Source organism: Cheilinus undulatus, linkage group 8 (genome assembly GCF_018320785.1).
Source record: "Cheilinus undulatus linkage group 8, ASM1832078v1, whole genome shotgun sequence".
Taxonomy (NCBI): Eukaryota; Metazoa; Chordata; class Actinopteri; order Labriformes; family Labridae; genus Cheilinus; species Cheilinus undulatus.
Genome location: NC_054872.1, coordinates 20,520,755 through 20,547,876, shown reverse-complemented (window position 1 = coordinate 20,547,876; position 27,122 = coordinate 20,520,755). Strand labels below are relative to the sequence as shown.

Here is a 27,122-nt window from a genome sequence, read left to right as displayed (position 1 = left end):
TGTCAGATGGTTTTGTTTCTTTTTACAAAATAATATTCTTTCTTCACTTTACTCCTAATTTGTTAATTTACCAGGTAAACTACATGAAATAACAAATTTGTTTTAAAAAATGAGTCTATTATAGTTACTATTAAAGATAAGGTTAGAAAATCTGCTTTGCCCCTTTTCTCAAGAGTCAGGGATATTTATCTTGAAAGATCTTTTGTGCACACATCCAATGGAAAAATGTTGACAAAAACATGAAGGTTGACAATTGTATTTGACAATTAAAACCTACTGTGACATCCTTAAACAGGCATATCATCAAATGGTCCCTACATTTTCCATGCTCAGATTTCAGTATTTGTTAAAAATCCTACACAAACAAAAGCTATCATTACATTTAGCACTGCGGTTCACTTTTATACTGTGTGAGTTTCAAATACTTAATATGGTTAATTATGATTTTAGAGCTGCTTGTGTGGGGTCAAAGAGATGTCAAACTGCATTTTAAAAATTCTGAAGGAAACAGCAAGTTTGAGATGCCCAGCCACTGCTGATTGGTTGGATGGTGTGACATCACTTTCCATGAAGTTAACTGATCTTCACTGACTGGCTGAGAAAAATTAATCTGGTTCTATGTACCATTAAACATTTGGGGGATGCAAAAAAGGACGTTGAGCAAAGTGACCATTAATAGTTCCTTGCCCTATAAAGGGTTAAACAGCCACACGTTGAGTATCACTGACGTACATCATATAACCAAACACCTAAAATAAACCCGGTGACAGACAACAGTGTGTAATCGTTTCTTTTTTTAATTCAATCCAAGAGTCACATTAACAAGTTATATCATAGCAGTCCTGAACAGACAAATTCAAAGTAGCTTGCAGTAATGACTCTTCATCATCAAAATGCATTATTAAAATAAAACCTGTTTAGCATAGAAAAAGACAGGAAGTAAAGCTACAGAGAAAACAGAGTTCAGTTTCTTGGTCCACAGACAGTAAGCCATCAGAAAGACAATATCGCTCTATTAGAGTACACAAGTCTTTCGTCTTAGGCTCACTGCTGGACAAACTGTGGTAAGCAGGCAGCAGTAGCATAAATATACAAGTTTAACTCTTGCAGATTTACATTTCCCCCAATTGACAGCAAGTATAAAAATGAGACACACCTCTTCAGAGGTGTTTTGGATAAAGGGAAACAGGTGTGGAAAAACAAGGACCCAGATTGTTCTTACAGCTACAATGTGAGATTGTTCTGAAGATTGAATATGTTGAAAAATGCATATTTATCTTGCCTCTGAAATATGAGAACATCCCTATGACGTTTAAATGAACATGTTTGTTTAAAATAATTACAAACACAAAAAGGGTTGGCCCCTTGTTTTTCATTCAGGGTCTCAGAACCAATTCTTTGTCATTTTTGATTGAAATTAAGATTCTTAATCAATAAAAAGTGTCCTTTCCCTCATCCAAACAGAATGTATTATACCATTACAATCTACTTTAACATCACATCACTTAAGAGTATATTTAACACTTGTCTATGCCAGGGTACAAACAGATCTTGGTTAGTCATATCAATTGTTGATGCCAAGTACCACAAATTCATTCCGAGCAATAATCCACAATCCTGAGAAAAGCTAAAAGTAAGTCGTAAAAGTGGTTTAAACTGAGTAAACTCTGTTTTATGTGAGGTACAAATTTCTCTAACATGTGATCCCTAATGTTCTCCCAGTTTGCAGCAAATATATTAATGAAAAAAATGATTCATAACAGAAAAATGCTACCTAGTAACTTTAAACAGCAATGTGATATTTCTTTAAAAATAAAGAAAATGATCTAAAGTGCAAGCACACATATGTATAATTTAAAAAAAGGAATAAAGGGGAAAAGATTTGAAATCATTGTATTCATTTTTATGTGTGTGCAGTCTGCAGTGTTTGTGTGATGTGGCCCGTCATGCAGTGCGAGATTTCACCTCAGGGCCTGACACACCTTTCACTTGTATGCTGCCTATTTCAACCTGCACGACTTCAACATAAAACATAAAAAAGTCAATGGAGAGAGGATTCAAATAGGGTAAAAAGTGTACATTTAAAACCATGATTTCTTCGGAAAATGTCCACTAGAGATCAGCGCTTTGAGTAGCTTCTGACTGTGACAAGATTGTCTATACATTCTCGTTTTTTTAGCATAAAAATTCTATAGATTCAAGGCTATCGGTTTCCATAAGAAATCTGCATTTTGTTTCTAAGCAGTCATCTCAGCGGTAACAGTAATAATATAACAACAATAAAACTTTACACTGTGTAGGAGGAATACAACACAAAACAATCGCAGTATTATACAAAGGAAAACAAATGTGGCTCATTTTTCACCGTTAATACAATCTGCTGAGGAGAGAAGATCACAGATCTTTGTCATGGCAGTGAAAATAAAAATCATTCATATACGTATATCAAAAATTCACAAAATGTCCTGCATTTGGAATATTCAAAATACATATCAGAACTCTTCAAAAGCATACATCTTGAGAAGGCTTAAGAGATGTGAAATATTGCTTCACTGAAAGCCGTAACGCAGACACACGTGCAGTATGCATGGTCATGAAATGTGGTGGGAATGTCAGGATCACCGACACGATGAACCGGGAATTATAAAACAAAGAAAAATATGAACTGACTGAGGTTGAAAGCCATAAACAAAAAAAAAAACAAAAACAATACATGAATGCACAGATCCCAACTTTTAACTGGCTACAGACAGATTCTGATGCATTTCACTTAATCTGCAGAGAAGAATTCCCTTTAAACACTGATTTTCCCCAAAAATGACATCATGTACAGTACGGTACATTTGGAGTGTAGTTACGCCAAAATATGTTCACTGTGTCATTCTGATCTCAAGTTTTATGTCATTATGTCTTCTTTACAAAGAGACAAAGATAAAAATTAGAGATGGGCTGGATCCAATCCAGTATCATTTTAGGGCAGATAATTATGCTATCTTTATATCAGACATAAGACTGATGATGCTAATCCATGTCACCAATCCAAATTACATTGTTTTTGTGGGTCCACCACGTGGTAGTAATGCTGCTGTTAGCATAGTAGCTATGTAAGGGACAGCAGCTTGGAGTCCACTCATCATTTCTCACGCTGACACTAAAGAGCAGTCAGATAACAACCCAAACCTCACCCGTTCATGTTCCTGTTTGTAATGTGAAACACCGTAATGCTCCTCTCTAAGGCTAATGTCTGTAATAACAGCAACTTGAAGAGATCACACTCTTTCAACCTGTCTGTGGCTTTAAAAAGAGCTGCAGCAACTTGTATTACAATAGTTTAAACAACTGTTTAGCAGTGTTTCATACTTGAAACAGTATTTCTTGTTTAAAAACCCAAAAAATATTTTAAATGAATAAAAATTAAAAGTTCAGCAGCATGAATACTTTGTTTGAAGTCCATGATGATTCAAAGAAGCAGGCTGTGGCAGGGATGCCACTATAAATAGGGTAACTGTAAGGAAGGTGGTCGCCGCGGAGTTAAATAAATAATAACTATAGCACTTCCTACAAATCCTTCACAGTTGTTTGCCTGGAGTGCTTTTATTGTGAACGGCCACAGTGAAAGGGAGTGAATGGGTGGGTGTGACCTGCAGTGTAAAAGCACTTTGATTAGTCGGATTACGAGAAAAGCGCTACACAAGTGCAAGTCTGTTTATCTATCTATTTCACATCAGGAAAAAGTGTTTTAAGTAGCAGCTTGCACTTTAATGTCAATTTTTAGTTTGAAAACTTAACATTTGTTGGTTCCGGTTGCAACAGTCCCTAGATAGATCCTGTTTAGTTGAATGATTTTTTTTTTTTTGGTTTTACGAAGTTTTTTGTTGGGTAGATATTCATTTATACTATCTATTTCTTCTTTTTTAACACTAATACACTTTTATTTTAAATATTTAGTTTCCTTGGGGAGCACTGTGGTGCTGTTGGTTGTCTATGTTTTTCAGTGTAATGAAGTTTTCAAATATTAATTCTAAAACATGACATTTGTTGCTGCTTCCTGTTAAATGAGAGGCCAGCATTACGTTTAAATAAGTTTGTTGGAAACAATATTAATTTTAATTCATTCAAAATTTTTTTTTTGGTTTTTAAACAAGAAATACTGTTTCAAGTTTATTACATATTACCTAATACCACCATAAACACTAAAAATATTAATTATTATTTAAAAAAAATAATAGAATTCATATCGGGTATTGGTACTGATGTATCAGATCTGCCCATCTCTAATAAATATCAGGTAATAAGTTAGCAAATGATTAAAATGAGCATCTTCGTATGCAACATAGCCTATTTATCAACACATTCAGAAAGTGATAGTAATTTTAGAGGAAGTTTCTTGGATTAAAATTAGACTTCTGGACAAATTTAAAAATGTGCCATAATGTGTCAAAATCCTCTCATTAATTGAGGTAATAAATCTATAAAAACTGTTATATAAAGGTCACTAAAACTCATGTCCAGCTGCACGATTGGCCACTTTGAGACTGGATTTTATGATTTTAAGGATTAATTTGGTTGTGCCAATTAAACACTAAGAAAAACTGGAGATAATACCACTGCAGTCAAATGTTTCCAATTTCAGACTAGCCCAAAACAATTTGATTGGACTCACAAGTACCTGGTTCACTGTTAGTGAGTTAAAGCAGCACACAGTTTCACCCAAGCACATCAAAAATAACAAGAAGGTCAAATTTTTATGAAAAAAGGGCCCATGTCTGATCTCCCTATCCTTTAACACATCCTGACACAGTAGGCTGATAGATACTACGCTGTGGAAAAGACAGGAATGATCAAAGAAAGGCAGTGTAAGGCAGAAAGGGGAGTAATATGACCTTTCCTGAACGTGCTTCATTGGTCACACATTGTGAGACTCCCCTTACGGCCATCACACTGACTGAAATAAAAAAGATGACAGGTGACATTAAACCACCTAATGCATTTTTGGTCCACATTGTGTAATTTGAAGAATTAAAAAGACACTTGAATAAGCTAACCTGAAAGAATGACATTGATGAATGTGAATAAGGAAGGAATGGGGAGAAGAGTACTGAGAAAACAGAGACATGCGCGTAACCCAGTGAGCGCCAAAAATGATGACATCATACAAGTTTTAATATTTCATTTTTGTCACTGAACCCTGAGCTAAATCAAATATATCACTGTATATATATATAGATATATATATATATATATATATATATATATATATATATATAAAAAACAGGCTCATAGCATTTATAACCATCAAACCAAAGAGACCTGGGTTCACCTCAAATGTGGCTAGTAAAAAGTAGACACAGTCGTCATCGGTACCCTTAGGTCTTCCTTCTTTATATGAATAATCTTCAATACTGCTCAAAATAACATGAGCCCATGCACTCTGCACTTTCAGCTAAAAAGGCAGCTACCATTAAAGAGAGGAAATAGATAAAAGTCACAAATAAAATATTCAAATACTGATTTTGCTAAAACTTTTCCATCAAGGGCTTGTGGTTCGCTTGCTTCTCCCATGTTAAAAACATGCAGTTAGCACTATGTTAGAGGGGAAAAATAAAATAAACTTTTGCCCCAGGAACTTCTGTAAGTGCTTGCCCTTCAAGTATTCAAGCGTTTTATCTAAAAGAGCCATTGTTTTGGCATTTTGACGATTTTTGCTATGAAAAAATAAAAATTAGCAGATACCAGGCTGAAAATAACTTTCATGGAAACACATAGGAATATAAAAGGGTCAGGTAAACTTCATATTTGTGGTTACTGAAATGTAGTCCCTTACTATTTCAACAAGTTACTCATGGAGAAGTAACTACCTACTCACTCAGCACCCTCTCACCAGGAGAGGTGTTCATTTTCTGCCGCTAAAATGTTTGAACCCTTTTAGTTGTGTTTCTTGTGGAGTCCGTCTGTTGTGCCATGGTCATTCGGGCTGAAGTCAGGGCAGAAACCGTTTGCTATTTTAGCTGTGGCAGTGCCTTGCAGGTTTGGGGAAGACGGGCTGGGTGCTGTTTGATGGCCTTGGCAGGGGCTGCTGTGGAGGCCTTCATTTTCTGTGTGCAGGTACTCTTCAGAAAAGTCTGGGTGCTGCTCCACAAAGCTTCTGAACTTGTCTGTACGAAAGACCACAAGAGGGCGCAAAAGACAACATGAAATGTAAGGTGTAAAAAAGGGACATACTACACTTAAAACTGAATTTGCCTGCTTGTCGAACCTACTATTTCTCATGTACTTCTGATTATAGCAGACAAGTGAGTCATTTTAAAAATGACTCTTACCAAAGGTGATCTTTCCTGAATCTTCAGCATCAATGGCAGTAAACAGATGTGACACGTTGAGGCTTGACACTCCTAATGCTGTCTTCAGGATAACTGCCAACTCCATCTCTGTGATGGCGCCATCCTCTTCTGCCTCAAACATCTGGAAAAAGTACAAAGTGGAGAAATGCAAATGGTCCTCTCTGTGACTTTGTTTTTAGGCACATCACTCTGACACAGTAGTCAGATTAAGAGGCAGTTAACTGCACTTTAAAGTGAAATACATAGGTGATATTCTAAAAAATTAATCTGTATTTAAAGGATAAGATGAGCCAGACAGTCATGAAACTTTGACAACTTTAAAAATTATGAACATAAAAATTAAATCTGATGTAACAGGGTAAAGATTTTCACATTGCCATGTGGAGAAGTGTTTCAATGGTATCCACATTTGCCAGTAGTGCCACACAATTAATCAAATTACAACTACAATCACAATGTCAGGCTTTGTAATTAAATAACTGAATAAAAGGCTGCAATTATTTCTGTATTAAAGAGTATTTGAAAGCAGGGCTGCTTCACACTTTTAAACATTAAATTAAAGACTTTTAAAGACCTATTTAATATTTTTCGCAGCAAACATTCAAAATTGAAAGGCATGTAAGATTCCTTGATACACCGGACTGAAGCTGAATTTTTTAAATTTAACAAATTGTTCATCAGAATGTCAAATGGTATAGGAGAAAGACATTATTTGGTCAGAAATGCTCAAATCTGATGATTTCTAGTACATTAAAAGCCTCTATTCTATCAGTGTGCCATATGATAACATTTATAACATATCTTTAGGTGCGCCAACCTGACACTTAGAAGTTAAGTATTATTTTGTGGGCAACTCCTAGGCCTAAGAACACGAACATGGACAAACATATACAGTATCCAGAAAGGATGATCAAAATCATAAAAGAAGTTGGCCAGAAAGAAATTAATTAATAAAGACACGTCTAAGTAAGAGTACCATCTAAAATTTAAGACTTCTCACAAGTAAAATTAAGACTTTTTAGGACTTTTTATGGCCTGAAATTTCAAAAGTCTAATTCAAGACTTTTCAAGGATCTTGGGGAACCCTGGGAAAGGTCTACATAAATGCCTGTATAAATAATGGCACAGCATTTGCAATTGTAGAAGTGCCTTCATTTTCAAAAAGAAAAAACTATTATTATTTCTTAAGAAGTAGCTTAAAAACTTCATGTTTAGTATTTTTTATGCTACTTAATATCTGTGTGTTGTGAAATACACACTTCAGAACTATCATTATTCTCTTCATTCTCCTTGATAACCAAGCAAGTAGACTCATGATATCATTGGTATATCATAATTGCAATCACAAATTGCAACACTGTCCAGTATCATTGCAACTGCATATTATTACCAAACTGTGCAGCACTACTTTCTAGTATTTCACAAGTATTTAATTACATGAAATATAAACACAAAACAACATCTAATTCATTTTAATGATGCTTGGAGTTTACCTTGAAGGCCAGTTTCATTGTTTCCAGAGTTTTGGCAGGTCTGCATACAACAGATAAGGCTATCACATATTCTCTGATATCCATGCAGTTATCTTCATGCTGGGGAAATAAAAGAACACACATGTTAAAAAAGAAGTAAGACAGGATATCAGTGAGGTTACACATTCATTTAAAACAAAGAAGCAGCTGTGGGTGATTGTTGCCAAAATCATGCGGTGCCTTTCAACCAAGATAACCCAGAACTTCCAGGAACTTCTCCTTAAGATGCTAAATAGTACCTCTAGGAAACAATTGTCTGCATTTCCACTAGTCTGAAATCCCCTACAAATTATGCAAATCAGACACCCTGACACAGCCAGGCTTCAGGAAGACATAGTAAATCAATATTACTGTGTGCCATTAGATCTTTTACTAAAACAGATTTAGACTTTTGATATTTAGAATTCTGGGTTGTAATGCATTTGATGAAATGTTCAGAGCAACCAATGAGAAGGAGCAGACCGGGCAGCATCACCATCCAGCAGAGATGCACACAAGTCATTTTTTGCAAAAGTTCAAGTCAAGACTCAAGTCTTTAGTCACGAATCAAAGTCAAGTCTCAAGTCTCTGATTGTTGTAATGAGCATTCTATGATCTGCCTATGATGTCCAGTCTGCTTAGACCAATGCATTGTTCTATCTAAGGAATTTAGATCCTGTACTGTATTATCACCATCAGTAGGGTGGGGTATTGTCTGTGGCTGGCTTGCCGTAGTGGGCGCATGTGTACACTTACATATGAACAGGGCATGACATTAACTTTTTTCACACCAGGCAGCCACTGTGACTAATGGCTACTAGGCACTCAGTGTTTCCACTGGCTGCAGTTCTGTTGTTGGGAATGTATTTGCTATACATCATATGTACCTCTGCTATAAGATGAAACACATGCTCTTTTTTTCCCTCATCAATATGATCAATATCAGCTCTCCTCTTAATAAAGCTCCTCTCTGTGTACATATGAACACTACAGACACATGAGTCATACTTCATTGACAGAGACAGACACTGAGACATTGGAGATTAAATGTTCTTGTTATTCGCAGATACATTTCTTTAATGGTAGTAATTTTATACACACAAAAACACTAACTGTTAATGAAGTGTTTATTCTGAAATAAAATAAAAACTCAATGAGCATTTCTAATTCTTATGCAGACAGATCTTCAACAGAGTACGCCATTTCTCCATTCTCCTTAAAAAACTCCTGTCATCATTTATGGTGTAAATTTCCTTATATGGGTAAAATCAAGCTAAATTTTACTTTATTCAGCTGAAATCTCCTGGACTCCTTAGTTACTAATTTATCTGTTACAGCTTTTTATCCATCTGTCTCTGTTTCCTGCTGATCCATGAACCATATTTAAAGTTTTAATGTTCCTATCGTCTTTTATGTTCATTATCAACAAGGGGCAATGCAGAGATTCTAACATTAATTTGTTCCCCATAAACACATGATATTACGGGATTATTAACCAAATAATATTTTAACCTCGCGCACACCCATGGCTCACGCGGGTGACACAGAGACACGCACAGCTGGAGCGTACGCGAACAGCGCTGACACTGATCCTCCATGGTCAGAGAGGAGCTTTAATGCAGGAGAAAACAGTTTAGGTGTTCCGAAACTTTTGCCCTCAATAGACTGAAGCCTGAAGTCTGAAGTCTGCACTACCAACATGTTAGCATGCATTTTAGAGTAGGTGTGTGCTTGAGCATCATGTTTGTGTGTCATATGCAGCATGAATGAAGATGAGGAGGGGAGGAGAGGAGAGGAGAGCAGCCGTTGGTGCTGCATAAAAGACGAACGAACCATCAAACAGAAGGGGAGGAAAGGGGAAAAGAGGGACAGGGGGACAAGAGATAATGATGGAAAAATTAAAAACCGATGATTGTGCACAAGTCCCAAATCACGAGTCCGAGTTGAGTCGTGAGTCTTTTGCGCATAAGTCCAAGTCAAATCTCAAGTCACTGATGTGTGCAACTTAAGTGCGACTCGAGTCCAAGTCACAGACTCAAGTCCCCATCTCTGCCATCCAGACGTGACATCCTTTCACCACAAACAAACTGAAACACAACTGTACACTGGATTTCATCCTGATTCTTTTCTTTGATTCATGGTTTTGCTGCAACTGTGACACATGCCAGAACAACCTGTTTTGGAGGGACTGCTAACCAACGATATGGATAATCATCCATGTTTATCCTTATTCTGAAGTCACGTTTGATCATGTGAGATTCTGTGAAATCTTGTGTTTGAGTTTAAGAGTTAAAAAGCGTCTAGTGTGTGGCCGCCTTAGTAATGGATATAATTTAAACCCATCTCCGCTTTCCTTCCTCTTATCTCAAAGGAAAATTTAGAACTGACGGCCTTGTTTACATGACAATATTTTGCTTCGTTTCCATTTTCAAATTGTTCCATGTTAAGAAATGTTTTGAAAACAATATCCATATACATAAGACCGCAGGAAACACCAAAGACGCTGTAGTGAAGTGATTTACTGCACAATGAATAATAAAGGAGAGCCTTTTCAGAACAATATTTCCATTTCCCCTTTTTTAAACATATCTGCCTCTTGGAAGTGATTACAACTGTCTTTTTCAACCTTAATATGGAAGCTTCAAGCTGTCTCCTCCATCAGCTGCGCACTAGTGTACAGCCGATGGAGGAGACAGGAGAGTCGACAGGCTGAAGTTTCTGTGTTGAAACTTTAAGAAGAAAGATAAGGGCTAAATCATTTCCAAGAGACAGATAAATTTGAAAAATGGGAAAGAGAAATACTGTTGTGAAAAGGCTCTCCTTTTTCCAGTTGTGCTCATAAGCAGGGAGCGCTGTGCTTTTTGAGAAAATACTTGAGAAATGTAAGGCTGTAGGAGCTAAATTTGTACGTGAAGGGCTGATATCTGTCTCCAAGTTCTGCTTTATGCACTTGAAATCAGGTCCATATACAGTCAGAAAATTCAATTTATAACCACATATCAATAAACATAGTCCACTCTGTCTTTAGGAAACAGCATGGATCTCTCAAGTCCAAGTATCCCGAACTGAAGCAATTAGTCTGTTTATCATTCTGTTTTCACCCACTCCTCATAGAGCAGCCAGCAAGGTTTTGCAGCCTGGCTGAGTGTGCTTAAAGTGACATCAGTGCAAACTCTCTATTGTGTTGCTCCACCATTTTGGGACGGATAGGTAAGCTTGGCTCCCCTACGGAAGGATGCCAAAAACAGTAGAAAAATGTGGGTCAGTCATTTCAGACCCTTTCCAACATTTTGATAATGGAAACACAAATAAACGCGAACTGTGCTGTACCAAACAGAACTGGACAGCAGAAACAACCTTACTGTTCCTCAGCCTTTGAAAAATCCCCCATAACTAGTTTTAGATCCCAGTTGCTGCAGTCCAAAAGCACCATAGAGAACCTCAAAACATCCACAGTTCCTGTGGAAAGTTTCTGTGGCTGAAAAGCACCTAGTGACAAGTAAATGTGCCCAAACCTTCACTCTTTTGAGTGTCACACTGTAGCTGCATCCCTGAATGAAAAGAGAGTCTATGATTAAGCTTCTTAAAGGCATCCTGTAGTTGGTTTTGGTCCCAGGCTTTGAGGGTTACAATGTTAAGTTTTGAGACTTCAGAAAACCTCCAGTTTTTACCTCATCAAAAAGAGTAAACAAGTCTCTCAGCATGTCTGAAACTGGCACGTCAAGAAACTGAGCAAAGTCATCCAAGCCCAGCTTCTGCCCCTCCAGCTTCCTGGCTCTGTTCCCATACTCCTGCAGGACCTTCTCTGTGTTATTGGGTTTCAACCTGTAACAGCAAGGGCAAAAGACTTTGTTAAAGAATAACTTGACCATAGTGTCAACAAGGAAATACAGAGAGGCGGCAATTAAAAGTAAGAAAGGAAAATACACAGATTTTCTGTTTTCAATAGTAATGGTATCAGTGTCTTCTCTTTTAAGTTTTTTTGTTTTTTTGTAGAGCTTCAATGTTGGTTTGTTCCAGATCTTTTTACATTCTTATTCATTTTAAATTCCTTTCCTCTCTCAAATGCAATGTCATTGGCCCTTGACATTGCCAACTGTTGGCCATAGCGGGAGCAGACAGTGTATTCCAGGCTATGTGTGCTGTTGCCAGAATAGCTTTCACCTGCCAGAGAGGGATTTCACCAAAAACCTGCTCTGTGTATGTAGATCCGGCTATCACACTCTGCAGATTCCCTCCTCTTCAGGCACCAGACCAATAGTGGGAGCCACTAGCTCAGTGACAAGGACACAATCTCCTACTGCCTTTCCACCTGTGCAAATGACCAGTTATGTTTGCTGGAATGCAAAGGGCATCCCGTCCACACATTCAATCTGGGTCCCTCTGAGTATTTCATTCCTTACCCTTTCAGCCCCTTCTCCTTGCCTTTCTTAAATGGTAGAAGGGCATTGGAAGGTTTAAGTGACTCACCCCAGTCTCCTGACGAGCTTGGCATACTCCAGCAGACAGGTGTCGACTGGCAGTCTCAGCTGGCCTTCTGCCATGGCCAGCTGGCAGTCCTCAAATGAATAGTCTGTGATAGGTACCCCCAGGGCTCTGAACACAGCACAGAGGAGACAATAATGGGACATCAGTGTGTGCAAATCAATACCTGCCGTAGGCTCAGAAAGGCCAGAGCAGTAGCTATTATGGCTACTTGCATGTTGAGAACACTGCTGCTTTTTTTGTCTGTCTGCAGAAGTGAAGTCTCCCATCCTACACTTCCTTCAGTGAAGCACAGTGTGGGAGTGTCTGAGCAAACAGGTGATAAGTCTAGACTTTTTAACCTGGGCCCTTTATACATGACTTTAAATAGAGGATAAAGTTGGATCACAGAGAATTTGAATAACAGTTCAGATGTTTTATTCATAGCAGGAGGAGAGTTACAGTCTTACACAGGATATTTTGTTACTGAACAACAATAAAACAGCAATCTGTGACTGATACAGAGTGAAAAAAATGTTGCATCTGTTGTCAACACATAAATGAAATCCAAACAATTACAATACAATCCAGATTGTTTGTCACCCTGATATATAAACTGCAGTCTGTTTTTGAAATCTCCAAAGGGAAAAAGCCTTAAACTGTTCTCTTGTGTGACGACTTCTATTTTGTATCTCGAAGTTTCTGTGCAACTGCGTTGCTTTCCCTGTTAATACTCCCCATTTTCATTAATAATCTAGAAAGGGGGAAAAGCAGTTAAAAAGCGGCATCACATAACAGCACAAACCTCCGCCAGTGGGTGTTGTGTCGTTATGTTTTCCTGCAGATTCTCAGCAATAAACATAGGGAGGAATTTTGCATTGTGTTTGGTGTCTTACAAATGTGTGATGATAACAACTGCACAAACTTGCAGTACGGACGTGTTTTTCAGCATTTAGTATTGATGTACAAGTTGCCCTGGTATATAAGCCACAGCCAGCTTTTAGATAAGAAAACAGGCATACGCACCAGATTTTACCGTCTGAAACATCAACCCCATTGCAATCTTGGCAATCATCTATTATTGTCTGATAAATACTTTGTACCTCTAGGAATGACTTTTCCGTTAAAACCAGTAGAAAGTGTTAAAGAGACAACCAGGCAAGACTTCCTTTTCCATATGGAAGTCTTCAACATAAAGACTGTCATTTCTGTTTTCCTTGGAGCAGCAACACTCATCTGATGAGTCTCAGTACTACAGTAAACTGTAGGTGAGATGGCTTTATTCACACTCACCCTAGTGGATGAGGTCCAAAAAGAAACTAATTTTAGGTTAATTTTCTAACAATTAAGGTGAATTCAGTTAGCCAAAATAAAACCATGGTACAACTTCATAAAAAGTAAAAAGCCAGCCTCTGTCAGAGCTTTACTAAAGAGTAGATGAAAACTTTTCCATTGCACATTTCTTGAATGGAGTTTTGTTTGACCCTTTCTCAAGCATCTTAGGTAAAGAGGGAATCTAACCACTGATTGGCTTTATACACAGTGTGAAGAAGATTCAAGCTCAATGTGTAAATGTTGTGATTTATAATGGATTGTACCGGTAAGCTGTAGTTTAATGCAGATATCTGTCAACAGAGACAAGTAAATCATAAAAATGCCATCATTGTGGGCTGGTTTGTCTTTATGGACAAAGTTCCACCTCCTTGCAGGTTCTAATATATGAAGAATATATATGAACTTACTGTGCCATGACACGTCTCACATTGATGGCAAAAAGAGCTGGATTCTTTTTCTCTTCCTCTGATGGTGTGTAGATAGGAAGGAACTGTAGAGAAGCATTTGAGTCAAATCTCAGCCAAATCATTTGAACTGTATGGACACTCAATTTACTACACATCAAACTCCATTAATTCAGATCAGCTGTGTCCCTCTAGTATAAAATTAGCTAAAGTTCTACATTTGAAACACAAAAATAAGGAAAATTTCATGGCCAGACTGGCACACCAAACATTCATAGGAAACATCTCTATTAAAGCCTTTTTATATTGCACACATGAATCACTTTTTATAATGCAAGTGCTTGACTGTAAGTGCAGGGATACTTACGTGTTAGAGGACATTATATTGAGGTTTGTAAATACATGCAGCATGGAGGGGATAATGTTTTCTTACCTCAATCACAAACTCATTGTGCAGCTGGCAGAGTGTCAGCCACAAGATTTCAAACCTAAATAAAAATAGGGCATAATCAGTGACAAAAAAGGAAAGAAAAAGAGAATGAGCCTTCAGTGAGATCCATGTCTGTAAAGCAAACAATTTGAAATTACTTCAAAGGTATTTTTCCTCTTAGAAATAAACAGTTTAAAGATTAAGGACACAATGCATCTTTCATAAGCCAATGACTATGAAAATGTGTAAACCTGGTGTCATGGTCTGTGTCAGGGGGACAGTCACTAGATGAATAGTGAGTAGTTCTGTTTAGTTTGGGTTAGAAGATGGCCAGCTGCTTTCAAAGACAAATCATAATGATGAAGCTGAACCAAAACAGGGCGAGGTATTCTGAGGACACCACAGAGACTGATAACAAGGGCAGTCTTTCTCCTGGAGCCATGACTAATCTGCTTCCAGTCTATTTGAGACGTCATTGTCAAGATTCTGGTTCAGACCACAGTTTTCATTTCCAGAACAGGAGACTCAATTTAAGCAGCAGGACATAATCGATGCTTTTAACTATGCTATGGCTGCTGATAGTAGGAGTCATTGAGGAATACTGGTGGCTGCTGAGGGATAATAAAACAACATTTTTATATTTGCTACTTGGCGTTCACTTAAAAAAAGCACAGCATGTAGAAACCTTTCCTACAGCATGTGAAAACCCAAAGAAAGTATACTTACGCTCCAGGCCCTTGCCACGTCCATGTGATTGTGTCCTGGAAAAAAAGTAAAGCAAAGACATCAAACAGAGTGAAAAAAAAAATGGACCAAATTTGAACTTTCTTTCAACGTCTGCTCTTTTTGTAGGGTACATGAATCACACTGAAACAGATCACTCTCAAACACTGGGTTCAAACAGCTCTAACTAGATTCCTCATCTCACAGAAATATTGTGCTTCAGTCTTAGTTTTTGAGGGATCTTCAACTTTGAAGATCTTCAACTTTTTTCACATATGGAGGCTTTTATGAATGAAGCTTCAGTGACACAGTATCAGTGAAAGAGCAGAAAAGAAAGTGATTGCAAACACAAAACCTAATAAGGCAGTTTGTTTACATCCATGCAGCTCCTTCTGGTCTGATTCTACAGTCTATAGTCTTGTGCTGATCGCGTGAAATAAAAATCATGACTTTTCCCTGCTTGCTTGTGGTGAATTTTCATGTAATCATTTTCTACATTCACACATACACCTTACCTAGAAAAATTCAAAACATTTTCAAGAGTTTGTGTTTATGCGAATGAGGTTTTAGGTTGGAGATATACCTGCTGTTTACATTTGGTTTTAAGGCTGGTCTGATGAGTGGAATGTGAAGTACAAACTTGACAACACTCAAAAAAGGTTACAATTAGGTTAATTCAGAAATAAGAACTAATCTAGTAACCATCAATAAATAAAGGGAACATCAGATCAGCTTAGGCGAATGGTAATACATGGTCAACATCGTGTGCCCTCCGTTTTAGCAACATTTCCTCTGTGCATGAATAAAACAACATTAGGGGCCTTGTTAACTGGTGAAATTCCACCAAATGTGTCTGAAAATCATGAAAAAGGAAACACCCCTGCATATACCTGTGTTTATTTTTTCATTGGTATTAGGATCAAGCATTATCCATTTAATACTATTAAACACTCCTCAAATTCTACCAGGTATACGGTATTACCACTTGGTGTCTAAAAACCACATATTATACTAGCACTTGCTGACATGCAAGCACACCAAGCAGAGCGTGCCTCTGCAGGCCTTTCATTCAATCCTTGAACAAAATGATTCAAGTCAAAAGAACAACCTTGCTCACAGGGATGCTGTAATCTATGGTTGATACACTGCTATCACATCTTACAGGTGAGCAGAATTACATCAGACCAGATTATCAGATGATCCTCTGTCTCCTTTTCCTCCTCTCTCTGTCTCAGTGTGGGCAATAGCTCATATTTTCTCTTTTCCACCCATCAATAAGAGGAAATGTAAAAATAATAACCACAGCTATTATCATACAATATGTAAGAATGTGAAGTAATGTTCCATGTGGTTTTAAACTGATAAAGAAGAACCTTAATTAATTTTCCATGTTTCACAACACAGTGAGCTCTGTCCTGCCACAAGTTCCCTTTAAAGGAGGCTTATAAAGTTACAGACTACAATACAGCTTAAAATAACCAACGAGCACCAGTGAACTTCATCTATGATTCAGATAAAAAGGGATTAAGATAGGTTTAAGTGTTTATAGAAACTGTTGATGGTTCAACTAGACTCGACTTTGGTGCTGCTGCATGTAGCACCTGTGGTTATTATTAATAGCCAAAACTTCAACATTTCTCATCACTAATCTGCACAGAAAGAAGAATTAACATGCTTTTAAACTCACACCAATACACCAATACTCACATTACAACCACTAGTCCATGTTTAACAGTTTAACCTTAGAGAAGACCAGAGTGCTGTACTTCGCCGTGTCGGGCTTTGTTGTGCTGCACGTAAGTTCATATAGGCTGTTTGTTTGCCAAATATGCCTAAATCATCATTTCATGTATCATGTTAAAAATCTTTACACGCTGGCAGTGGATCAGCTGATGGATACAGGCACATATTCTTAAGGTATTTACAATAAACAAGCGCTCATTACACAGAACCGTCTTCAAGATGGTAATTAAAGCAATACCGTGGCTATTTTTTAAAACCCCCGGATACAGTATAACCACATTAACACCAACAGTGCCATGAAAACGTATTTGCCCCCTTTCTGATTCCTGACTCTTTTTTGGCATATTTGTCACACTTAAATGTTTCAGATCATCAAACCAATTTTTATATTTCACAAAGACAACCCAAGTACATACAAAATGTAGTGTCTGAATGATTATTTAATTTTTAAAAGCGGGGGGGGTTCAAACCTATCTGGCCCTATGTGAAAAAGTACTTGCCCCCTGAACCTAATAACTGGTTGTGCCACCCTGGGCAGCAATAACTGAAGATGCCTCTGTCACATCACTGTGGAGGAATTTTGGCCCACGCTTCTTCACAGAACTATTTTAACTCGGCCATATTGGAGGGTTTCCAGCATGAATTGCCTGTTACACACAAGGCCACACCACAACATCTCAATTGGATTTAGTTATGGAGTTTGACGTGGCCACTCCAAAATCTTAATTTAGTTTTTCTTGAGCCATTGAGAGGTGGACTTGCTTGTGTATTTCAGGTTGTTGTCCTGCTGCATAACCCAAGAGTGCTTGACCTTGAGGGCACAAACTGATGGCTTTCAGGATTTTCTGGTAGACAGCCGAATTCATTGTTCCATCAATCACAGTGATCCAGGTCCTGAAGCAGCAAAGCAGCCCCAGACCATCACATTGCCACCACAATGTTTGACTGTTGGCATGATGTTCTTTTTATCAAATGCTATGTTCATTTTTTGGCAGATGTAACTGGCCGCATACCTTCCAAAAGTTTAACTTTCGTCTCATCAGTCCACAGGATATTTCTCCAAAAGTCTTGGGGATCATCAAGATGTTTCTTGGCAAATGTAAGACAAGCCTTTGTGTTCTTTTTTGTCAGCATTGGTTTTGGCCTTGGAACTCTCCCATGGATGCGATTTTTGCCCAGTTTCTTTCCTATGGTTGAGCCATGAACTCTGACCTTAACTGGGCCAGTGTGGCCTACAGGTCTTCGAATGTCATTCTAGGTTCTCTTATGACCTCCTGGATGAGTCATTGTTGCACTCTTGGAGTCATTTTGGTTGGCCGACCACTCCTTGGAAGGTTAACCACTGTTCCCAGTTTCCTCCATTTGTGTATAATGGCTCTGACTGTGGTTAGCTGGAGTCCCAAAGCCTTGCAAATGGCTTTGTAACTTTTTCCAGACTGACAAATTTCAATCCCTTTGTTTCTCATTTGTTCTTTAATATCTTTGGATCGTGGCATGATGAGTTTCTTTTTGAGATCTTGTAGCCTACTTCACTTTGTCTGACAGCTTCTATTTAAGAGATTTCTTGTTTCAACAAATCTGGCAGTGATCAGGCCTGGGTGTGGCCAGTGAAATTGAACTCAGCTTTCCAAGAACTATGGCTAATCACAGTTAACTCATGATTTAACAAGGGGGGCCATAACTTTTTCACAGAGGGCCAGATGGGTTTGGATTTTTTCCCCCTTAAAAAATTAAATAATTATTCAAACACTGCCTTTTCCATTTACTTGGGTTGTCTTTGTGAAATATAAAAAGCGGTTTGATGATCTGAAACATTTAAGATTGATAAATATGCAATAAATAAATAAATAAAAAAACATCACGAATCAGAAAGGGGGCAAATACTTTTTCACGGCACTGTAATCCTAATTTGTGTGTCAAAATAAACATATCAGTCAAGCATTTACTGAAAAACTAAACTAAAAGGAAATGCATAAGGTACCAACAGGTGTATGGTAGCTTGATTGAGTCCCAGTCTTTAACACTTAACTAACCCATCATTAACCTTGAAACAAATGTGGACGTTTAAGCTCTCTGCTGACAATTGAGACTTGTTTTAAACAAGTTATCATCAGTTTCTTCAACTCAAACAGAAATCTGCATACATGGACATTACAGAAATCTAATTCTAGCAAAAAAGAGGGGAATACTTTTAAAGAACATACAAATACAGAGAACTGTGACTAATGTCTAATACTGCAGAACATTTTAGCACATCTCTTCAAGAGAAACCAGTACAGGTTTTCTGAATTTGACAATCTTCAAACAGTTCCCTCTTTTTTCAACAATGTCCTTATCTAACGTTGGTTTTCTACAGACCAACAAGCCTGAGCGGAGCTTTGGTCTTGCCTTCTGAGTCATACCATGATTAGCCAGATTCCCAGTCAGGCCATCAGAGAGTTCCTCTGCACACTTCACTGAATTCCTCACATAACTGGACTTTAACAACTTCATTTTAAAACAAAGTTTGTGAAACTTCAACAGGAAAACTCCCTCTTTCTCAATTAAAGCTTTACTAATATATAATTGTTTCCAGGGGCTGAGTTGAAGCACAATGAGAAGCAAATGTGATTCATAAATTATATAAACAAATGTGAATTACAGATTCATTAAAAATGTATTCACTCTTACTTCTGTTGCTACATGCTCCCATGTGCTCACAGATATATGCATCTACATAATTACTAGTCTCAACTGGTTGCTAAAGCTTTTAAACTGACTGCAGACAGAGGATATCTGTGAACCCCTGAAGACCCATGCAACACTGTTAGAATGACTTAGCTCTGACTGCTTTGTTTTAGATCAATTATTCCAGTTTAAACTCAATATTGAGACAGTTATGCAAGGAAGTCCAATTTAGATTCAACATGTTTTCCAATTGTTTCTGAAATTTTGTGAAACAGGAATCAAACATTCACACTGAGATATGCCAGTTGCAAAGGTGAGAAAGCATCCATGGTTCAAACTCTCCTATTTCAATAACTACACAAGAATTCTATCACTTTTCACATGGAGACCAATTATTAAACTACCTTAGGCTGAATATGTGCAAAGTTATCCCCGTAATTAAACAACATCATTCTGCAGTTAAGGTCTGCAAGTAATAATGTGTGATTATTATATCTGAAGGGTTTAGAAACTTGACTCCTCCATGTTTTACAAAGAACAAATGACCATGAGTGCTGTCGAGGGAGGATTTCCCAGCACAGTCTGGGATTCTGCTGAAGAAGGAAAAAAGCTTGTCTATAAGCAAGAACATTTTCTTCTTAATGGATACTATATATATCTGTTATTTGTTTCATCCCATCAGGCGACTGGCTAGATCTTTACATACCCACTGAGAGAGTCTGGTAGGATGCCAAGCAGGCTACAGAGCATGGATAGTATACATACAGACATTTACAATACAAATACAATACAAATGCCTCAAAACAGTGATAAAAATTACATTGCAGGCAAGGAATGGGCAGTAATATGGTAACACTGTATAATAGGGTATTAAAAATATCCACAATATTGCTTTCATTACTGTCATTAAGACCGTGCTGATGAGTGAATATTCATCAGAAATTCCTCTAGAATATGTCTTTATCCGCCAGCAGCATCACTGTGTGAGAAGATGCTTCACGTGATGACAGAACTCCTGTTAATGATGACAGGCTAATTTGGTGAAGAACAAACGCGCACACACTGTGTGCACTGGTGCATTTAAACTCGTGGGCCATGGCCTGGCACAGCTCTGTTACCGTGCTCTGCTCCTCTCTGAAGTCAAACTGATAAACATGGACCGCTGGTTCTAATGTGATCCACGGCAACGCAAGTTTGAAAACACTTCTATGGATCAGTGATGAGGAGTGAAAGGATTTACAAAAAATCCAAACATGCTGTGTCCATGGTTTTGAATGATGTGTTCTGATTGTAGCTGATTTTAACAAATACTTGCTGTTTTCTCTTTCAATGTACTGTTGTTTGACATTTTATTTGTATGACTACCCATTGTTTGTCTGCAACTCTGACTGTGCTGCTGCCTGTCTTGGCCAGGACACTCTTGAAAAAGAGATTTTTAATCTCAATGAGTTTTTTTTTTCTCCTGGTTAAATAAAGGTTAAATAAATAAATAAATAAATAAATAAATAAGCTACCCATATTAAATGAACTCGTGGGCAGAGCTCGTCATCGAGGCACAACCCAGAAATAATATTTAAGCCTAATTTTAATCTGTTTAAAAGCACACTAAACATAACTTCACACTCCCAGATCCTATACACAAATAGCTGACCATATTTCTCATATTACCTCAGGGAGAAAGTGAGGGATCAAAAGAGAGTGTCCATGTTGTAGATGAGAAGAAAAAGAGAGAAACCTTAATTGATCCTCCATCCTAATGTTGCTCATTTAAATCCAGTTTAAAAATAGTGCTTCAACTATGAACTCATTCCATCCTGTACATGTCGCCTCATATTGCTCATGCACACAGGCAAGCACTTATAAACTGTTTTCTCAACACCTGGCTATAACACCATATACTGTGGCAGAAATTTGAGGAGGGTATGACTGTTTTTAAAAGTGAATACTGCACAATCATGTTGCAGGCTTCACATGTAACTAAAACTTCTACCATCACCATATTTAAAGTTGCATATGACATTTTGTGTCACATATGGGATGCCAGCTATACATCCTCTGCAGTCATTAGTTTGTTTGTTACCATGTTGTGTAGTCATTTAAAGGCCTACCAGTTTGTTAGGGTACCGTATCACCACAGGTTGCACGGGTACAGCTGGAATGAAGGCCCCTGCAGCAGCAAACAAAGGCACAAGAAGTATTTTAATCAAATCTGCAAAGAATAAACTGGGCCAAAGATAAAGGAACAAAATGGTATTTTAGATCTCTTCATTATACGTATCAACAATGTTTGGTTGATGTGCAAGCTTATTGGAAAACCAGTTGTTCTCACCTACTATTTCAAATGATAGCAAAGCAAGTAACAATACTATAGAGACACCTGTGTCTGGAAGGTCCATTCACTGGTTAATAAGCGTCCCTGGCTACATTACATCATTAAGACAAAAAAACAAGTAGGGATTAGGGCTGTCACGATATACCGGTATTGACGATAATTGTGATATTAAAAAATAAAATTTCAATATCATTTTAGTGCATATGATAATATCGTGTAAATGACCCAGTGCCACTTGAACACAGTTTGGAAACAGAAAAAGAAAAATATGCCAGGGATCGGTCAGTAGACATTGGATTATTCCAAAGTTATTAGTTGTCATTCTTCAGTTGCACACAAATGCTGTGTACCCTGCTATCAATAAATGATTTTGTTTCAGTTACTATTGTAGTAATAGCAGATGTTGCACCTTGTGGATTTTCTGTTTATCAGTTCATCTGGTTACCTTTTAACTAGCTATCAAGTGTAACTGCACTTTTTATATGCAGTTGTACAGTTACTGTTTTCATATTATCTCAGTACCTCCTTAGACAGGTATTTTGAGTGTAATTCAGATGCCAAAAGAGAGAACACAACATAAATAAAGTTAAAGATAAATTTGATTGATTGTCCCATTATTATTTAAATTTTTATTGATATCGTGATAATATTGTTAGAGACTTTTTTTGCCCACAATAATCATGAAGTGAAAATCTGATATCATGACAGCCCTAGTAAGGATGACTACAAAAAACTTCGAAGGCAATTAACATCCCCTGGAGTTCAGCTACAATATTAATGCACTTATTTTTCAAAATATATTTCTATTTAATTGACATTACTTTGTAGAAATCTGTTTTCACTTTGACATTAAAATGTTTTTTGGTGATTTTCTTTGTCAAAAAGGCCAATTATATAAACCATGATTGATTTAGACAATCAACAAAAGGGGAAATCATCTAGGGGATGGAATCATTTTTATAGGAACTGTAAGTATCAACAATGTTTGCCTCATGGGTATCCAGTCTAAAACCTCTTCTACTCTCACATAACATTTTAGCAAAGCGAGTAATGGTTTAAGTCCCACTTCCTTAAAAAACTGGATACCAGGCATGTACACATTTTTAAAAAATAAAGTATTTTCAGACTAGACTGGGTATGAGACATAAGAGCATGCTTTGAGTAAACAGCCTCCAGCAGAACATCAAAGGAATAAAAAGAAATGAAAGTTGAATGAGGAAAATGATCAGGTAGGATGCTTTACCTGGTTTAAAGGTGATTAGGCAGGATCTATTGGTGCATGTTCCCTCAGGAAAAATCATAATCTGTGGGACACAAAAAAAATAGTTCACATTATTTGGAAAACAGAAGCTGTAAAGCATTTAAGCTTTCAGTTTACTGCAAGCAGTAACATGTAAGAAGAACAGAACAGTTAAACAGAAAATCACCAGTTGGGAAAATTAGGGCCGATACTGACACTGATGTCTTTTTTTATTACTTCTTTTGCTGTAAGAATGCTGGTATGCCAACATTTTTTTCCCACATTTGACCATAAAAAACAGATCAGAGCTTGTCTAACTGGTCACTTCCTCCATCCTGTAAAAAAAATCTCCAGTTTGATTCAGCAGTTAGACATACCAGATACCAGCATGATATTGATGGATACAGCAGATAAACAGAGGTACTAATGACTGATATCTTTTAATTCAAAAATACTAGGCCGATGTTTGTCAACAGGGCCGACATTGAAGGATAGTGCATATGTTAAACCGACGTATGTGTGCATTCCTAATGTTAAACACATGTTTGTCTGTGGTCAGTAAGCTGCCCAGGATGATTCTCTTAAAAGGTGGACAGCTCTGACAACAACAGCTCATATCTAGTATAAAATATGCATCTCTAAATGTGTTGCTAGTTATCAATTGAAGCACATTAAACACTGTGACACAGGAGAAAATGAGTGTTTTTGTGTATGATGCACGTGAATGAATGGAAGCATATGGACCAAAACATGGCGTGTAATATGTGCAAAAGTGTCAAAAATACAGAATAGTTTTCTTTTGATCATAAAACATGTTACCCTTCTATGACTGAGTCTAGCCTGGAGTCTGTGAGTGAAAAACAAGTCCATGTGACAGTCAGACAGATAGATCCACATTATATACACTAGTGTCCTCATGGCGCTACATTAAAATAATCTATAATGAATTGGTCAGGGTCACATGTTGCTTGCCCATGTCCAGGCCTACTGCCCTTTTCCATGTACAGGATCAGCCCGTATTGAAAAATAAAATGCACTGTCGTACAGAATCAATACAGGGCATGATTTTGACACACTCCAACGCATAAATGTTTACACATGCTGGGAACAACAGGAGAAGGGATTCTCTGTGTTTTTATTAGGGACAATTACCGCACCGTTTGTCTCAACTGGTTTATAATTCATGCTTGCAGATTTCTGAACTGTGTGCATGGAGTTGCAATCAATGTGGTTGTCCACGTGTGCTTTAAAAGCAGCACAAATCTGTCTGTTTTCAGTCTGCGAAATAATGCATGACAATCTTGTGAATGGATTTGCAAACAGCTTTTGTTGTCCCACATATGAGGAGGATAAATAAAAGCAGGGACATATGGAATATATGTGTATGGATTGATGCTGGGTCTTTATAATAACATATCAGATTGATTGATTGGTTGAGACCTGCCCTCTTTGCAGTGTCTCAAGATAACTGATCATAAACATGTTCTTGAGAAACATTGTTAAATACTAAATGATAGAAGCCTATAATTACAAAGAAATTACAAGAAAACAACTTCACCAAGTCATTTTTGACCCACTGATGCATGTAAGTTTTAATCATTTTTATGATTCTATCTTTAACTACTTATCCTGTTCAGACTGCAGCCAATCAGGAGTGTACCTTTCTCTAAATGGCAGCTCACACTAGACTGACTGTCAGCATATCACAGGACAAACGTAAAGAGACAATTACACACCACCGGTAAGTAATTAACCCATCAAACATGATGTATGTAGGAGGAAACCACATGCACCAGGAGAGCTTGCAGACTCCATACAGGAAGGCTCCAGCCCAGCAAGGGATTCGAACCAGGAGATGTCTTTCTGTGAGCAGACAGCATTAACCACTACTCTACTGTGCAGCCATAATATTAATTTTGTTTGCTGTGGTCTTAGTTAATTGGGAAGACTATCATCAGGGCTCCTATGTGCTTTTAAAATCTCATTTGAGACATTTTGTGACCAGAACTGAGAAAATTTAACACTACTTTTGGCACTGTTAATGGTAAAACGCTGTTTCCCACAGGACCGAAATCTATTTGTGGAGGGGGGTGGGGTGTATTTAATTCAGCCCCAAATGACACAAGTTTGGTGATTAAAATAGACTGTTCTATTGGATTTTTTACAAAATTGTATGCGGAAAGTAAAAATCAATATAAAGTCAAATTTAGCAGTTTTATTTTGAAATGGACTTAGTCTTTTACTAAAAAAATCAAAAACACATAAATCATGGAATACTCTGTCTTTTACAGTGTATGGAAAGTCCTGAAATGTGTTGTGTTATGTTTACTATTGCTGATTATAAAATGATCTAACTAGCCACTAACTTGCCACGCTGCTCTGTTTACCTTCTTCTCCCTTGCTTCTCTCGCCGCTGATATAAAAAAATCCGGCCGCATGTGCAGGAGTTTTCTGGATGGGCAAAGGAGAAAAAGACAGCTCTCTGCTGTGAGAGATGCATTCAGGGACAATGGGAGGAGCGAAACTCCAGCAAGAAATGCACCCTGGCGGCTCAAAACGTCCACATAATTCATACTCGGGTCTTCACGATATAGTTATTTTAACGACACGCTACATTCGCAGAGCGAAGGCGAACAGGTAGCGCCTGAATCTATTTATGGGGGGCCTAATTTATTTATTCGGTCCGCCACAAATAAATGAATGTATGGGAAACAGTGGAAAAATGAAAGGCATATGTGATTTTTTCAGTAGAATGGACGAGGATTTTTGGTACATTTAAGGCAATATGCCATATGTTGTATTAATCATAACACATTTTAGCAGGGGTATTCAGCTGATTCTAAACAATGCAGCCATTAAAAAGCAGAATGATACTTTTTGAAAGACCTGTTTAAAAAAGGGTGGGCTGTATGGATTTTTAAGTTGTTTGTTGGAGAACTGGACTTGTGTTAGTGTATTTAATCAGAGAGGGCTAGATAAAACCAGAGAGGGGCTCTGCCCCCCCCAAAAAAGAACATCCACTAATGAATTCCCTAAGGCTTGTAATATTTCACTCTCTGTGTAATGAGTCTATATAATATATGGGTTTCACTTTCTGAAACGAGTGACAAAAAATATTGAACTTTTTCATGATATTCTAATTTGAGATGTACCTGTATATCACAGTTCATAAGAGGACAGTAGAAAACACAACCAAGACTTTCACAGCAAAAATGTTTTTAGAAAGTGCATCATTTATTCCCAAAATTGCATCGCTCCTGATGTGCATAGAAAGGCCCGACAATATTCGCCTCCAAATTATTCACATTTTCGTGATGTTTATTCGCATTGCCCTTGATGTGTAATGGCCTTAAGTCTGTAAACGTTGAAATCAGGTGCTGCAAGGTTGTGTTTGTGTGCTCACAATTAAAGACACTAAGTGTGCAGAAGAGTTTGTTTCTTTTACCTGAGGCCATTCCCCTCCAGAGTGCGCTCTACGTTTGATCTCCTCCACAGTCTTCTTTCTGGAGTCCTGGTCTGACCGAGATACAAACACCGGCCTGATGTACTTTATCAAGGCTGGAAGGAAAAGCAGAGAATGAGTTGAGAAATGAAAATGAGCACCGGAACCTTTCTGCTTTATATACATGTGTATATATATATATATATATATATATATTTTATATTTTAATTATGCAACAAAAGCTTCACTACATGATCTATATCTACTGCATTTTGCTGTATGAGGGAATGAGAGTTGGGAACTCTGACTCATTCCCTAGCACTTTCATTTATAAACAGACAAAGGCAAAACTATGTGAACAATAAACATTCCTAAAATAAACAATCATTATGATCAACACTTAAAAACAGTCTGATGGCTTCAGAGAAACAAATACTGCACTGCTACATTGAAAATACAGCCATGGAAAAAGGCAAAGCTCCTCTTTATA

General features: G+C 37.5%; 1 protein-coding gene across 1 annotated transcript in view; it reads right to left on the bottom strand.

The window, feature by feature from the left end:
• Positions 1–779: 779 nt before the first annotated feature.
• LOC121513496 (lysophosphatidylcholine acyltransferase 1) overlaps positions 780–27,122 on the bottom strand; it is a 49,297-nt gene continuing 22,954 nt past the window's right edge. Inside the window, exons 4-14 of the mRNA XM_041793286.1 lie at positions 26,636–26,748; positions 23,194–23,254; positions 21,727–21,785; positions 15,212–15,246; positions 14,489–14,543; positions 14,059–14,141; positions 12,323–12,448; positions 11,524–11,677; positions 7,835–7,933; positions 6,321–6,462; positions 780–6,155 (exon numbers count right to left, since the gene is read on the bottom strand). Coding sequence (XP_041649220.1) covers positions 5,926–6,155; positions 6,321–6,462; positions 7,835–7,933; positions 11,524–11,677; positions 12,323–12,448; positions 14,059–14,141; positions 14,489–14,543; positions 15,212–15,246; positions 21,727–21,785; positions 23,194–23,254; positions 26,636–26,748 — 1,157 coding nt within the window. The 3' untranslated portion in view covers positions 780–5,925. The remainder of the gene's footprint in view (positions 6,156–6,320; positions 6,463–7,834; positions 7,934–11,523; positions 11,678–12,322; positions 12,449–14,058; positions 14,142–14,488; positions 14,544–15,211; positions 15,247–21,726; positions 21,786–23,193; positions 23,255–26,635; positions 26,749–27,122) is intronic.